Source organism: Protopterus annectens, chromosome 4.part0 (genome assembly GCF_019279795.1).
Source record: "Protopterus annectens isolate FY-2018-M chromosome 4.part0, PAN1.0, whole genome shotgun sequence".
Lineage (NCBI taxonomy): Eukaryota > Metazoa > Chordata > Ceratodontiformes > Protopteridae > Protopterus > Protopterus annectens.
In genome coordinates, this window is record NC_056733.1 from 1,868,991,211 (window position 1) to 1,869,005,696 (window position 14,486).

At 38.3% G+C, this 14,486-nt stretch overlaps 1 protein-coding gene across 1 annotated transcript in view; it reads left to right on the forward strand.

Annotated features, from left to right (window-relative positions):
• Positions 1–14,486, forward strand: part of DOCK2 (dedicator of cytokinesis 2) — a 4,134,711-nt gene that overhangs the window by 3,900,350 nt on the left and 219,875 nt on the right. The window contains exon 47 of the mRNA XM_044069535.1: positions 8,901–9,038. Coding sequence (XP_043925470.1) covers positions 8,901–9,038 — 138 coding nt within the window. The remainder of the gene's footprint in view (positions 1–8,900; positions 9,039–14,486) is intronic.

A 14,486-nucleotide genomic window follows, 5' to 3' on the forward strand; every position in this document is an offset into this window, starting at 1 on the left:
TTTGCATTGCTTTGTTTTTCTCTATGAGTGAGGTAAATTTATTGATGTCCATGTCTTGAACATGGAACAAGTTGACTATGATTGGAGACCAGATCATAATTCTCTACATGGTGTTTCATTGCTAAATATACATTAGTGATTACTACAGTGATGTGTGCTAGAGCCACTTATTCTTGCAAAGGACTATAAAATAAGTCTGCTTTCCAAAGAGTATGCCTGCTAAGGCATTTTTGATTTAGGAGTCTACACATTTCAGCATGACAGCAAAATACTATTCATTTGAAGGCTATGTGCTTTATTGCTTAGATCGCTTGCTCTATACAGACATTGCAAGGCTGAATTCCTGCAGCAGCAGCATTTATCGGCCCTGATGGCTTGATCTTTAAAATGCTTTTTATTGGACTGAAACATGCACTCTCTAAATTAAATTACTGAAAGTGAGATACTTTATGGCTGTCAGAAATGTAATCCCATGAAACATTTCTAGTAGTATATTTTAAAAATAATTGACACTAAAAAATAAAACGATATTGCAATGTTAGAGACTATAAGCCTTCTTACTGAGACTGAACAGTGCTTTGATCTGGAACCAAAGCGTATTCAATGGTAGAGTGCATTTTACTTAAATTAAATGTTTGCTGAAAAGTAAGCTAGTAAAAAATACAAGGTACTCCATGCTCTTCAAGAGATTATTTCTCCAGCTGGAATTAAACTGACTTCTAAAGGGTTCTAAATTAGTATATAACAATTTCCATTTCGGTGTGATTTATATAGTCATGTAACTGGGTTACCTTCCAAACAAAATATAGTGCTTGTATAGTAGTGTGAGACAGTATAGTACTTTCTGTGTTAGCTCATTTTGCTTTTGCATCAGTGTCAGGATTCGGATATTTTTGAAGCTGACATTATGATGACCTAATTAAAGGTACATTCATCCTATATTGTGCTGCTCTTCCAATATTATAACCAAAGAAACTGTTCCTAGCATCCTATAAAAATAAAGCAGAGTTTAGGACTCAGAGCATTCACTTTTCTTGTGTTGTATAGTTAGAAGGCTGAATGCATGTGCATTTCTGTCATCCATGGAAGTGGCACGCCCGGTTGCTGTGCAGAATTCACCTCTTTAATCATGCAGAAGATGATCCATGTTGAGTACTTTGTGTACTACTGATAGAGTGGGATCCACATGACTGGAAGTTTGTTTAAACCACAACAGGTGATCTGTAGTGAATACTGCACGGTAGGAACACTGTTCCCACTCCACAAACTATGCTGCACATCCACTGAGCTCTGCATTTAGTGTTGTCTTTATCATTTAGCGAATTCTGCTCAATAAGAACATGTGCCCACACCTCAAACTTGGTTGCATGTTCACTGAGCTCTGCATTGAGTTGTTTTTATCATTTAGTAAATACTGTACAGTTGGAACACTGTGTCCAGACCTGAAACATGGCTGCAAGTCCATTGAGCTCAGTATCAAGAGTTGTCTTTATAACTTGAAAGAAATGTCATATTTAGCCAGTGACACAATCACTATCCAAAATGTCTTTGCTTCCAGGTAAACCTTATTTTAACAAAGAGGAATATTTGTTTTGAAAAAAATGTTTTTTCTTTAAATTTGCTTTAAGGCCATCGTCCTCCAAGCATTTCATTAAATGTTACAAGTTGATTTCAATAATCTTTTTGTCTGTGCTTTTCATAATTATCTTGTGATCCCAACAACTCAAGAGGCACAAATTCCCTGTAGTATGTAAGCAACCTTTACCACAAAACTTGTTTTGATGCAACTGAAAATATAAAATGGCTATGGGATCAATTATCATTGTGTGCATTGATTGCCAGATGTTTGAATCTTTCACTCACAGCTGTGAACATGTTTCCATACACAACATCTTTTGTGCTAATCATTGTCTGCCTTTTAAGGCAGGATAAGAGTAATTCACTGTTTTGTAAGGGATAATGAACAGCAGTGCATTATTAACTGTTAAAAGTCTCGCAGGTTCCCACTGATCCTGCTTTCTTTAAAAGTGTTTCACTAGGGTTTATCCGTCCATTTCTGTTTACGTTAAATAAGCATTCCTGTGTGCAGTTGTCAGTCCTGTTCAGCTTATATCTTGCATCTGACGAAACAGGATAGCTGCATTACTATTAGAGACTTGGGTGGCACATTTTCTTGTGGAGCAAACTTAGTGAACTTGCCTTTCAGTGTGTCTTTATCTGCATAAAAGATACTTTTGCATTAATCATCTTATCCTTAGATTGTATTGTTTGTATTGCATAGCTGAAATTCATCAGGCCACTTTAATCTCATTTTATACAACATGCTTATGTCAATTAGTGCAGGACTACCTAAATTAGCTACATAAAACTGCTGCCATTGCAGCCAGCTTAATACTTTTGATGCAATTTTCTCAGTTAAATGTTTTTAGCAATATTTATGTAGTTTATATGTTCAAATGTTTAAGCAACATTTGATAAATGCTTCCAATATGAAATATAAAAAGCCTAAAAGTTGAGAAATTTAAAAAAAGTGACAGTTAGTACAGAGGATTAAGGCTCTAAGTTATTAAGAAGCTATCTCTTGCAGTGCACTGATTCCCTTATCATTCATTTGCCTACTGTGTGACCTTGAGCAAGTCACTTAACGAGGCAGTGCTTTGGGGCAATTGGGCTACACTCTTTAATGGTCTCCTGGACTACACCCCTAGTAACTAACTATGAACACCAAAAACAAAGGGTTCCTATTATTTTAGCGAATGCAATGAATTACGAATGCTGTTTAGTTGAACATCATTACGCGAAATGGAAAAATACTGAAACACTGAACAGCAATTTTTTTCCTAGGGAAAAAGTCAGTGGGCCGTTTTCGGGACTTTGCCATTTCTTCCACTGTGGTACGATCTCGGAATTTATATATTTAAGTAGGGGGGTGTGGGGGCAAAGCCCCTCAATTTATTTTGTGTTTTGATTTTTTTTTTTTTTTTTTTATGGATCAGAGATATTTTTTCCCTGGGAAAAAAAATCGCTAATCCATGTGTTCGACATTTTGAGTTTCCATGGATTGTGGGTCGATTATATAGTGTTCGCAATTCATTGCATTTGCTTATATAATATAGACCCAAAACAAATGTCAAGACACTCTGGCTGTGGTGGCATAGAGGGAAAAAGCCCTGACTACAGCCCCGTCGATGCAGGTTTGATTAGTAGTTTGGTTGGTTGATGGAGATGCAGGAGGATGGTCGTGCCATCATGGTGGGGGGACTGATAAACTAGTGAGGCATGCACAGCAGTAGGAGCTTCCCAGTGGAAGCCAGGAAGCAAATTGCAATGTACATGTCTGAAGGGGCTGGGTAACTTACTAACAACAGTACGATCCGTAAATGTGAAAGTGGGGCAGCATGATTTGCCCATTGCATGTCATCTGAAGCCAGACACAGCATACATGTCTGGGAGAAATGGGGTAGGATTAAAAAGTAGAATCCCTGGCTAATGGTTGCATAGCAGTGATCCCATCCCCCATGGTGCCCATAGGATCTGTGCTAGCCCCAGTGTCAAATGTGGTAATAGTCTGGGGAATGACTGGAGCGTCTGGAAGACCAGTCATGGACTTGGTCACTGGAATGAGTCCAGGAGAGAGAAACAAATAATGAAAAAAAATGCTCAGCAAGGTCAAAATATTAAACTATAACCATTTATTTTACCAGGAAGCAAGACCCCATGTACATACCAATTTGGATAGGTAGTCTAGCCACATCGTATGAATTTATATATACCAACTCCATGATCATTCAAAAACAAAACATCCAAAAATTTCATGCCAAAAAAAAAAATCAATGCCAGCACACACACAGCAACTGTACTGGCATTGATTTTCTGACAGCAAATGATCATCAGTATTTTTATCCTTAACATCTTGTAACTCGAGCACCTAATGCTTGGGGAAGAGGCATTCAATTCATAAACTCTCTGTTATTGATAATCTTGCACCAAGATTTATTTACAAAGATTTACTTTTTCCTGTGGCTGTTACTTGAATTATTTTATCATTGTTTACATTATTTAATTTAAGGCCAACTGTCACATTATGTTCTGAATAATTATTTTCCTTGACCCACAACAACACTGCTCCTTAGTTTTCCTCTAATTTTTGTTTTGTATTCCTTTACTTGGTTAGTACAACAAACCTTTAGAACATTGTCCATCTCTTTTCTACTATAGGAAGAGATATTGAGTTACTCTTAAAAATTTGCTTTTTGTGATGTACCTATTTTTGGTGCATGAATAATATCCTTCAGATACACAAGATATACAAGGTATTCTGACATTTTTTTTTATATTCAGACCAAATTCCGTTATATAATTATTTCATAGTTACAGTACAATTTGTTTTGTAGTTTTTGTTGTTATTCCATTGTTACTGACACCACCACTTGTTTATTGAAACTTTTTTTGTATTTTTTGTGTATTCCTATTTCTCATCTTTTTTTTTTAACATCATCTTGAATAGCACCTTTGCTGCAACTACAAAAGTACTGACACTTGTTTAGTCAAGGTAATCTGCTTAAGTACTCCGATTTTTAAGAGTCCACAAAAGCCTATCATCTTCTTTTGGCAGTTCCCTTTAGGGGTCACCACAGCGGATCATCTGTTTCCATTTCTTCCTGTCCTCTGCATCATGCTCTTTCACACCAACCGCCTGCATGTCCTCTCTCACCATATCCATAAACCTCATCTTAGGCCTTCTTCTTTTCCTCTTACCTGGCAGCTCCATCCTTAGCATCCTTTTCCCAATATACCCAGCATCCCTCCTCAGCACATGTCCAAACCAACGCAATCTCGCCTCTCTTGCTTTGTCTCCAAAATGTCCAACCTGAGCTGACCCTCTAATATACTGATTCCTAATCCTGTCCATCCTAGTCACACCCACTGCAAATCTTAACATTTTTAACTCTACCACATCCAGCTCTGACTCCTGCCTTTTCGACAATGCTACCGTCTCCAACCCATATAACATAGCTGGTCTCACTACCCTCTTGTAGACCTTCGCTTTCACTCTTATTGGTACCCGTCTGACACTCTTCTCCACCCATTCCACCCTGCCTGTACTCTCTTCTTCACCTCTCTTCCACACTCACCATTACTCTGAACTGTTGATCCCAAGTACTTAAACTCATCCACCTTTACCACCTCTTCTCCCTGCATCCTCACCATTCCTCTACCCTCCCTCTCATTTACACACATATATTCTGTTTTAGCCCTGCTGACCTTCATTCCTCTCCTCTCTAAAGCATATCTCCACCTCTCCAGGGTCTCCTCAACCTGGTCCCTACTCTCACTACATATCACAATGTCATCTGCAAACATCATAGTCCACGGGGCTCCTGTCTAATCTCATCTGTCAACCTGTCCATCACCACTGCAAATAAGAAAGGGCTCAGAGCTGATCCTTGATGTAATCCCACCTCCACCTTAAACGTATCTGTCACTCCCACCGCAGTCCTCACCGATGTCACACTACCCTCATACATATCCTGTACCACTCTTACATACTTCTCTGCCACTCCCGACTTCCTCATACAATACCACAACTCCTTTCTAGGCAGCCTGTCATATGATTTTCTCTAAGTCCACAAAGACACAATGCAACTCCTGACCTTCTCTGTATTTCTCCAACAACACCCTCAGAGCAAATATTGCATTTGTAGTGCTCTTTCCTGGCATGAAACCATACTGCTGATCACTAATCATCACCTCCCTTCTTAACCTAGCTTCCACTACTCTTTCCCATAACTTCAAGCTGTGACTGGTCAGTTTTATCCCTATGTAATTACCGCAGCTCTGCACATCACCCTTATTCTTAAAGATAGGTACCAAAACACTTTTTCTCCACTCCTCAGGCATCCTCTGACTTTTCAAAAGTTCATTAAACAATCTGGTTAAAAATTCCACTGCCATTTCTCCTAAGCACCTCCATGCTTCCACTGGTATGTCATCTGGACCAACAGCTTTTCCATGCTTCATCCTTTTCATAACTGTCCTTACTTCCTCCTTGCTAATCTGCTTCACTTCCTGATTCACTATCCCCACATCATCCAACCTTCTCTCATTCTTTTCGTTCATCTGCCCTTCAAAGTACTATTTCCATCTACTCAACACACTCTCCTCACTTGTGAGTATGTTTCCCTCACTGTCCTTTATCACCCTTACCTGCTGCACATCTTTCCCAGCTCTGTCCCTCTGTCTAGCCAATCGGTACAGGTCCTTTTCTCCCTCTTTACTGTCCAATCTCTCATACAACTCTCTATATGTCTTATCCTTAGCCTTCGCCACCTCTCTCTTTGCCATGCGCTTCATCTCCTTATACTCATGTCTACTTTCTTCATCTCTTTGACAATCCCACTTCTTCTTCACCAGCCTCTTCTTCTGAATACTCTCCTGTACTTCCTCATTCCACCACCATGTCTCCTTGTCCTTCTTCCTTTGTCCAGATGTCACACCAAGCACCTTCCTAGCAGTCTCCCTTACTGGCTCTGCTGTAGTTACCCAGCTGTTCGGTAACTCTTCATTGCCTCCCAGTGCCTGTCTTAACTCTTCCCTGAACTCCATCTCACAATCACCCTTTTTTAACTTCCACCATTTAATCCTTGGCACTGCTTTCACACTCCTCCTCCGCTTCTTGATCACCAACATCATCCTGCAGACCACCATTCTATGCTGCTTAACTACACTTTCCCCAGTCACCACTTTACAGTCGCCAATCTCCTTCAGACTGGCCCTCCTACATAGGATATAATCCACCTGTGTGCATCTTCATCCACTCTTGTACGTCACCCTATGCTCCTCCCTCTTCTTAAAATACGTATTCACCACAGACATGTCCATCCTTTTCGCAAAATCCACAATCATCTGACCTTCTGCATTCCTCTCCTTAACACCATACCTACCCATCACTTCCTCATCCCCACTGTTCACTTCACAAACATGCCCATTTAAGTCCGTTCCAATCACTAGTCTCTCACCCTTGGGTACACTCACCACCACTTCATCCAACTCACTCCAAAATTTTTCTTTCTCATCCATCGCACACCCAACTTGTGGAGCATATGCACTAACAACATTCATCATTACACCATCAATTTCAAGCTTCATATCACTCTATCAGACACTCTCTTCACCTTCAAAACACTCTTGGCATACTGTTCCGTTAGGATAACCCCTATCCCATTTCTTCTGCCATCCACACCATGATAGAACAATTTGAACCCGCATCCTATACACTTGGCCTTACTTCCCTTCCATCTGGTCTCTTGCACGCACAGTATATCAACCTTCCTTATCTCCATTATATCAGCTAGCTCTCTCCCTATACCAGTCATACTGCCAACATTCAAAGTTCCTACCCTCAGTACTACACTCCTAACCTTCCTCCTCTCTTCCTGCCTTTGGGCATGCCTTCCCCCTCCTCTTCTTCTTCGGCCAACAGAAGCACAATTTCCGCCAGCACCCTGTTGGCTAACAGTACTGGTGGCGGTCGTTGTTAACCCGGGCCTCGACCGATCCGGTATGTAATTATGAAAACTTCTCCACATCAGTAATTTTTGGCAGAGGTTTTACGCCGGATGCCCTTCCTGACACAACCCTCCCCATTTATCCGGGCTTGGGACCGGCACAAAAAAATGCACTGGCTTGTGCATCCCCAGTACCGAAATGCACTGGCTTGTGCATCCCCAGTAACAATTCCATATATTATTTAGTGTTTCTGCAAATGTTTTAATTACTGGTTTTGTTAATAACATTAAACTAAAGAACAAGCAGTATTTTTTCAGGTACATTAATCAAAAGATAGATTCTTTTATTTTCTATAAAAATATATCAGAAAACATTGTAATTATTGAATTAGTACTATTAGAGTTATAATAATACATCCAAAACCTGTTTTATGTGTTAAGCATTCTGCTCAGGTAATCTGTGATTTTTCTTAGTTTTTGACATATCATAACTTCCTTCCTTCCTTTTTGAGGGCAAATATGCTTTTCCCTTAATTTTGCTTGTGCATTTCTATTTCCCATGTATTTCTATATTGCTTCTGGAGTGAGATGCATTGCATTCACTGTGAGATGTATTAGAAGAAGCATAATCAATATTGACTAATTTAGATTTATTTGAAATTTGGTATGTGTTATTATTGCTTTGTAATGCTAACCAGTTTGTTATGATGTATAGTTCAGATATGTTGCCCTAACTCTTAACATTCAATAAATACATTTAAAAATGAAGAAACATACTGCCATCACCATTTATATTCAGATTCATTTACACATTTAGAAAATAAAGACATATTCATGTGTTTGCTGGGAAGCTGTTTCAAGCTTACTTTACTCCAGAGAAAACTAAAGTGCTTGAGTGAAGAGTATGGTATCACACATAAATCTAATGCCTTTATTAAAGAAATGCTGTCATCCTAACAAATAGTATTAATCTTCCCCACGACTGACATTCTTAGTAAAGGTATTTTTGTAGAGAGGTAAACAATTTCATTTTGTGTACATTTTTATCACCCCAGAATCTAACAGACAGCTTGAAGTTTTAAAAGTTAGTTTCATTCTGGGAAGAAAAGAAAAGAAACCTGGAATATTCTCATTATGACAGGGCAGAGTTTGATAATTGCAAGCTACATCTCAGATGAGTCAGTATTTAGACAAGACAAAATATGAGTAATCTCAGATTGCTGCTATGTGGTCTTGTTTCAGTAGTTTATAGATTATGTACCACACGTTCCCAAGTGACGCCAGGAGGGTGTGAATAGCATGGACAGTATTACTGATAATGTGGGTATAATGTATGTCTTGTGAAAAAAGCACATCCTAACTATGAATTTCTGTTTATGTCATTTCCCCAAGATACCTTTACTTGGAACTGGAATCAAACTTCATGCAAAAAGAGTTACTGAAGATCTAAGGCCTTTCCACGATCGTATGGAAGAGTGCTTCAAGCAATTGAAAGCCAAAGTAGAGAAACAGTATGGAGTAAGAGAGATGGTAAGAAATCATCCAGTTAAATATATTAATAATTAAAGCAAACCATTGGATGGCTGTGCACATGACAACCACTGATCACCTCCAAGTTTCTGTTCTCTTCCTTAGTGAAGGTTTCAGCCTCAGCTACCTGGATTTGACTAGTAGTCTGGGTGACGGAGGAGATAAATGGGAGAAATGGAATTGTGTGGTTGAGGTCAGCTTACCCATTCCAGAGGAAGAGAGCTGATTAAAGCTCCATTGTAGGTGTGTCTGCTGGAGAGAGTCCATGGTGCTCTCACACACAGAAGTGGGGGCACAAGCCAGTCCAGGAAGTGCTTGCAGTGCACTAGGGGATCACAGATGTACAGAATCATGCAACTGGAAGGACTCAACTTAGCCAAGCCCATTGCATGCCAGAGAAAAGAAGGAAGGCTGTTCAGAGCATTAGAAAAACCCCAGACATCTGCCGGATGACATCCTCTGTCCTCAGCTCTTGCCTTTCCTTCCTAGTATATTCTGATGTCTGGGTCCAGAAGGAATGACAGACTGATAAAGAACATGGCTTGATAATCATTGGCTGGGAGGAAAAACAAAAATCAGCCTATCTGTTAAACAAAGTATAATCATGTTTTGAATCTGCATTGGAAAGCATCTGCTCAGTTTTGCTTTTGATTAGTATTTTGTCTCATTGTATAACTAAAAATTGTTGACTGGGTATAGCATACTGAGAACAATGACTTCTTTCTCAATGTGATCCAATACGGTTTTTAATAAACAGTGTGGTGAAAAAGAAAGGCCTGATCTCCATTTGCTTATGGAAAAAGGTGAGTACTAATGCCTTGTTCCAGCATTGCATTGTTGCCACAACAAAGCACTAATGTATTTGTTGCTTAACACAATAATTATGGTACTGTGACAAATACTCACTATACGGCAAAGGCAGTAGCAATGGTGAACATTACACTGTGCTATAAGTTAAAAAAGAGAGCAGGCAAAGACAGATAAACCATATAGTAAAAATAATAGAATACTGAAGAACATATAATCAAGCTGTTTATGTTATTTGACAAACTGTTTAATGCTGTCCTGGCAGTTAGTCACTCAGCATTAAAAGATATGAGAAAAAGTCACCATTTTCACACAAGTTCAGATCAGAAAAAAAAGTGCAAATCTGAAGACATACAAAGTGTACATCAGTGATACAAATATTTGAAGATATATAAAACATACATCAGTGGTACGAAGAATACTTCCATTTCAACTGATTCAATAATCCATTTAAAATAAAAGCACATCAACAGAAGAGGAAAAACTCAGCACTACTTTTTTTAAATAACGTATTACATTATGTTCAAATGGAATTAAGCATTCTTATAGTATCTTCTTTGGTCATTTTCCCGTTTTCCCCCAAAAAAGTGACTTTCTTCCAGAGAATTACAGCAGCAAAATTATAAGGTGCTGTGTGCAGCTAGGAATATGGTTCTTTTATTCCATTTTCTCCCTTTCCTCTCTATCTTTCACTGCTCTTTATTTTTTTGCTGGGGGGAATCTCAGGTGCTGGCTCCACCCACGTACTCATCGCAATTGATAAATGAAATAATAGGCTGTCTACCGTATGATAACCTAACTACCTCATGGCCTGCAGCCATTTGTCATCATCATCTTCACCATCATCCCTTCTTCTGCTCTGCAGTATTAAATGTACCAAACCCTTCCATAATGACCTTTCTTCCCAGTGCTGGGGTCCCTGGTTATTCTTTTCTCTCTTGACTGGTGGACATTAAGCTACAGGGTGGGGATAGCATGTTGACAACTCCAAGTACTCATACCACAATATCCCACAGAGGGTCCATCCATAGTTTTCTTAATTTTCTGCAGGGAGGTCAGGTAAGGAACAAAGAATTACAATTACCTATTTCTGTAGATAGGTCTAACTCATAAATTGATGTTGATCTTAAGATACCACTGGAGTCCCAACTATTTATTTATTTGTTTCTTTATCTATCTGTTTATTCATTTATTTATTTGCAGGGTTACCAACTTTTGTAGAAATGCAAAGTATAAATCAGTGATACTAAGAGTACTCCCATTTCATAAGAACAGAAAGAAGTAATAAGGAAAGTCTTGTTGCAGATAAAAATGAGTAAATGTAACTGTGCCTTAGATATTTATAATGATTTAGCAAAACCTTATTACACCATTACATCAGTTATGCTAATTACACCAGAAGCTGTATCCATCCTTCCACAGTGAAAGTTTGAGTCTTCTTTCTGTTTTCTACACATTGCTAATATAGATGTGCTTCTGTATTACCACTGACATCACAAGCAGGCATCTAAATATTATTTATTTGTGAGTAACTGTCCCACCTGTTGCTGTTGTGGCATTCACACTAATCGACAGGTCATGGCAAGTCACTCACACTGGCAATGCCAACATGTGACATGCCAAAGGAGGCTGACAAAAGCAGCACAGTACCAAAAATGCTAATTGATGAAACTTTAGAAATCTAGTAAAGCCCTGCAGAATTGCTATGATAAATACATTCTTCTGGAAATGCACCATAGATATTTTTTTTTTTGGAGGGGGGGTCCCTCTTGTGGCATTCTTTTCTCATTAACACATTTGCAGAACCTTAAGAAATGCATAATATGGCTTAAAACAAACAAATATCCCCTTGTTTTCTGACTTCAGAGTGAAAATATAATAGTAGTGGGGGGTAGCAGCCCTCACTTTATGATGGGGGTGCAGAACCACTTTACCTCGCAGAAACATTATAGTCAGTAATATGCATTACTATATTTTGCTCCATATAGAGTTTCATTTATTATTATTAGTTTAATTATTCAGATATATAAACATTCATTTTAGTCAAATTGAAATTACATCACATTTTGTTTCTAGTTAATTACATTCTCACGTATCAGAAGTCATAGTGCATATTCGTCAATAAGATGGTTTGCTTGGGATCATGTGGTTAGCAGGAACTGGTTGTAACTGCTGAAGTGACATATTTAGACCCTCAATATTTATTGTTAAACTAAAACAGAAGTCAGTCCTACTGCAAAACTAGTAATATGTTTCTTAAATTTACATATATTAAATGTTTTAAACATTAGTGTTATAGAATATACAAAACAATATTTATATGTTATTACCGGTACTCTCGTTGTAATTATTTGACTATAGTTTTTGTATGAAACATTACACAATGAAAAATGAAAAAGAGAGGAGCATTGCCTATATTACCAATGAACTGTGCGAGTACTACATCAAAATCATTTCAGCATTCAAGTCATATGTATTCTGACGACTTTCAGATACTTGTGTTCAGTATTTTCACAGTTGGTGCAGACTTAATTGGTAATGTGCCATGAATCTCACTGTATCTGTGCACCTCAGAAATAGCCTTAACATGAACATCCTGTGATTGCCATCTTTTCAAGGCCTAACACCTGAATGGTGGTCATTACTCACTATATATTGAATAACACATGATCATACCCTCCTGCAACCTGAAAGAGATTTGAGTTCATTCCAGAAACGTTACTTGTTATTAGGGGAACTCTAAAGCCTGTTTGCAGTAGTCAAATTCATCTCTGAATTAAAAGACATTAAAGATCGCTCTGGTAGATAAGATCCGAGTATGTTAGCTGATGCTGTTCTGAAAGGTATAAGGCAGGCAGTGTGATATGCCAGCAGTAGCACCTTATGGCTGAGCAGATAAAGAGCTGTCAGTCTGCTCACATTAACTGATGTTTTGATGCCACTTTCATCATTTACCATTAATCAAAAGCAAGACAGCATCAGCTGCCAATTCTAAAGGGTAACAGAGAATATGAAAGGGCCTCTGAGGTAATAGATGGTGAGTTATAACTCATATAAATATCTCGAAATATTCAACATACCACATTTAGGTGAACAGGCAGTGCAAAGAGATAGAGATGAGCTTCTCTGAAGCATTACGAATGAATGCCTGACAAGTTTTCATTTAGAATCAGTTTGTGGAAGTAGTTCAGTATGTAAAGATAGTCTGCAATCTGAGAGGAAATTGGTGGTGTCCTACTTATCACAGATGTAAAATGATATGCTAAATTTCAGGAAGTAAATTTTATATAGAGCAAGCATCTCTTGAATGCCTTAAATACGCAATGGCATTCTGCACGGCTAGAAGTAAATTGTACTGTGTACCTGCTAATGTACTATCATTCATTTAATTAACAATGCACAGTGAGTAGGCAGCAGGTAACTATGGCAGAGGCAATTAAATGTTCATGTGAAGCTGAAATGGAGGGTTCAGCTTCCAGAAGCAAAGGATATGAGGCATGATATTACAGTGGTGAATCCCAACATTACATTTTTCTAGTTTTGATTATGTGAAATGAACTGCAACTGGTTCATTACTCATCTGCACTTATTTATCTGCCTCTTTGTATTGTACCATAGGAGGAAGCAAAAATGAGCTGTGAACCACGTGCATACATGGATGAGTGCAATTAAGTACAGTTACTATAAATTATACAGACCTTAGCAAACGTTTGACCCTATCTGACAGAACCTACCACCTGATGCATCCAGTTGTGTTAGCTATTTCAGGATCTCACTCAGGCAAGCAGTGATTAGGGTTAAAATGACTGATTTTATTATCTTAGACTGGTATTTTATGCACATGAATAGTCTGGACATGAGAACTGCAATTTAAAATATGTGTTTGACAGTGCTGAATGTTGGACTGCAGGCTGCTTGGTATTAGTAATTATACAATAAAGAATTAGGATTATTACTGATTGAAAAGAGAATGCTGACTGGACAGCCAGCCTGCATGCCTGTTGTAAATTGAGCACATACCAAACGAAAAAAAGTTTAACTGCTAAAGTACCATTGAGCAATGAGACTTTCTATTGGCATATGCTGGATAACAACATTCAAACCTCTTTTTCTAGAGACAGGGCAAAATATGAAAAAAATCAGTTATATTCTGCAAAAGTGAAGAAGCAGAAATCCCTGATTTTCCTCATATTGTTGTGCTTTTCCTAGTAATATTTTTGATTTTTTTTCTAAATAATAGGGAAAAAACAGCAATGGCGATGGTCTTTTCTCTGTGCTTCTGTTATACTGCACTGATGTACTGTGCAAGCGTTGGAATGTAAGTCCCATATTCATGCTCAGTATATCAGCAAACAGAAAACAATGCAGGAGAAGATGAAAGCGTCATTATACAAAGACATAATTTAAGAAAGGTAACAATAACCCCCCACCCCTGGATGTGGGTATCACAGGATTTACCCATGTTTACCCATGGCTGGCTTTATCGTATTACTCTGACTTCACCCTTGTAATAAAACCATGTCAAACATAGGGAAATTATAGGGCATCCATACCAGTCTTGGGTTATTGCTAAATAAATGACAAATGTTATTTTTGAATCCTAGCCAGTTCTGGTGAATTTTTTTTGTTTGTTTGTTTTTT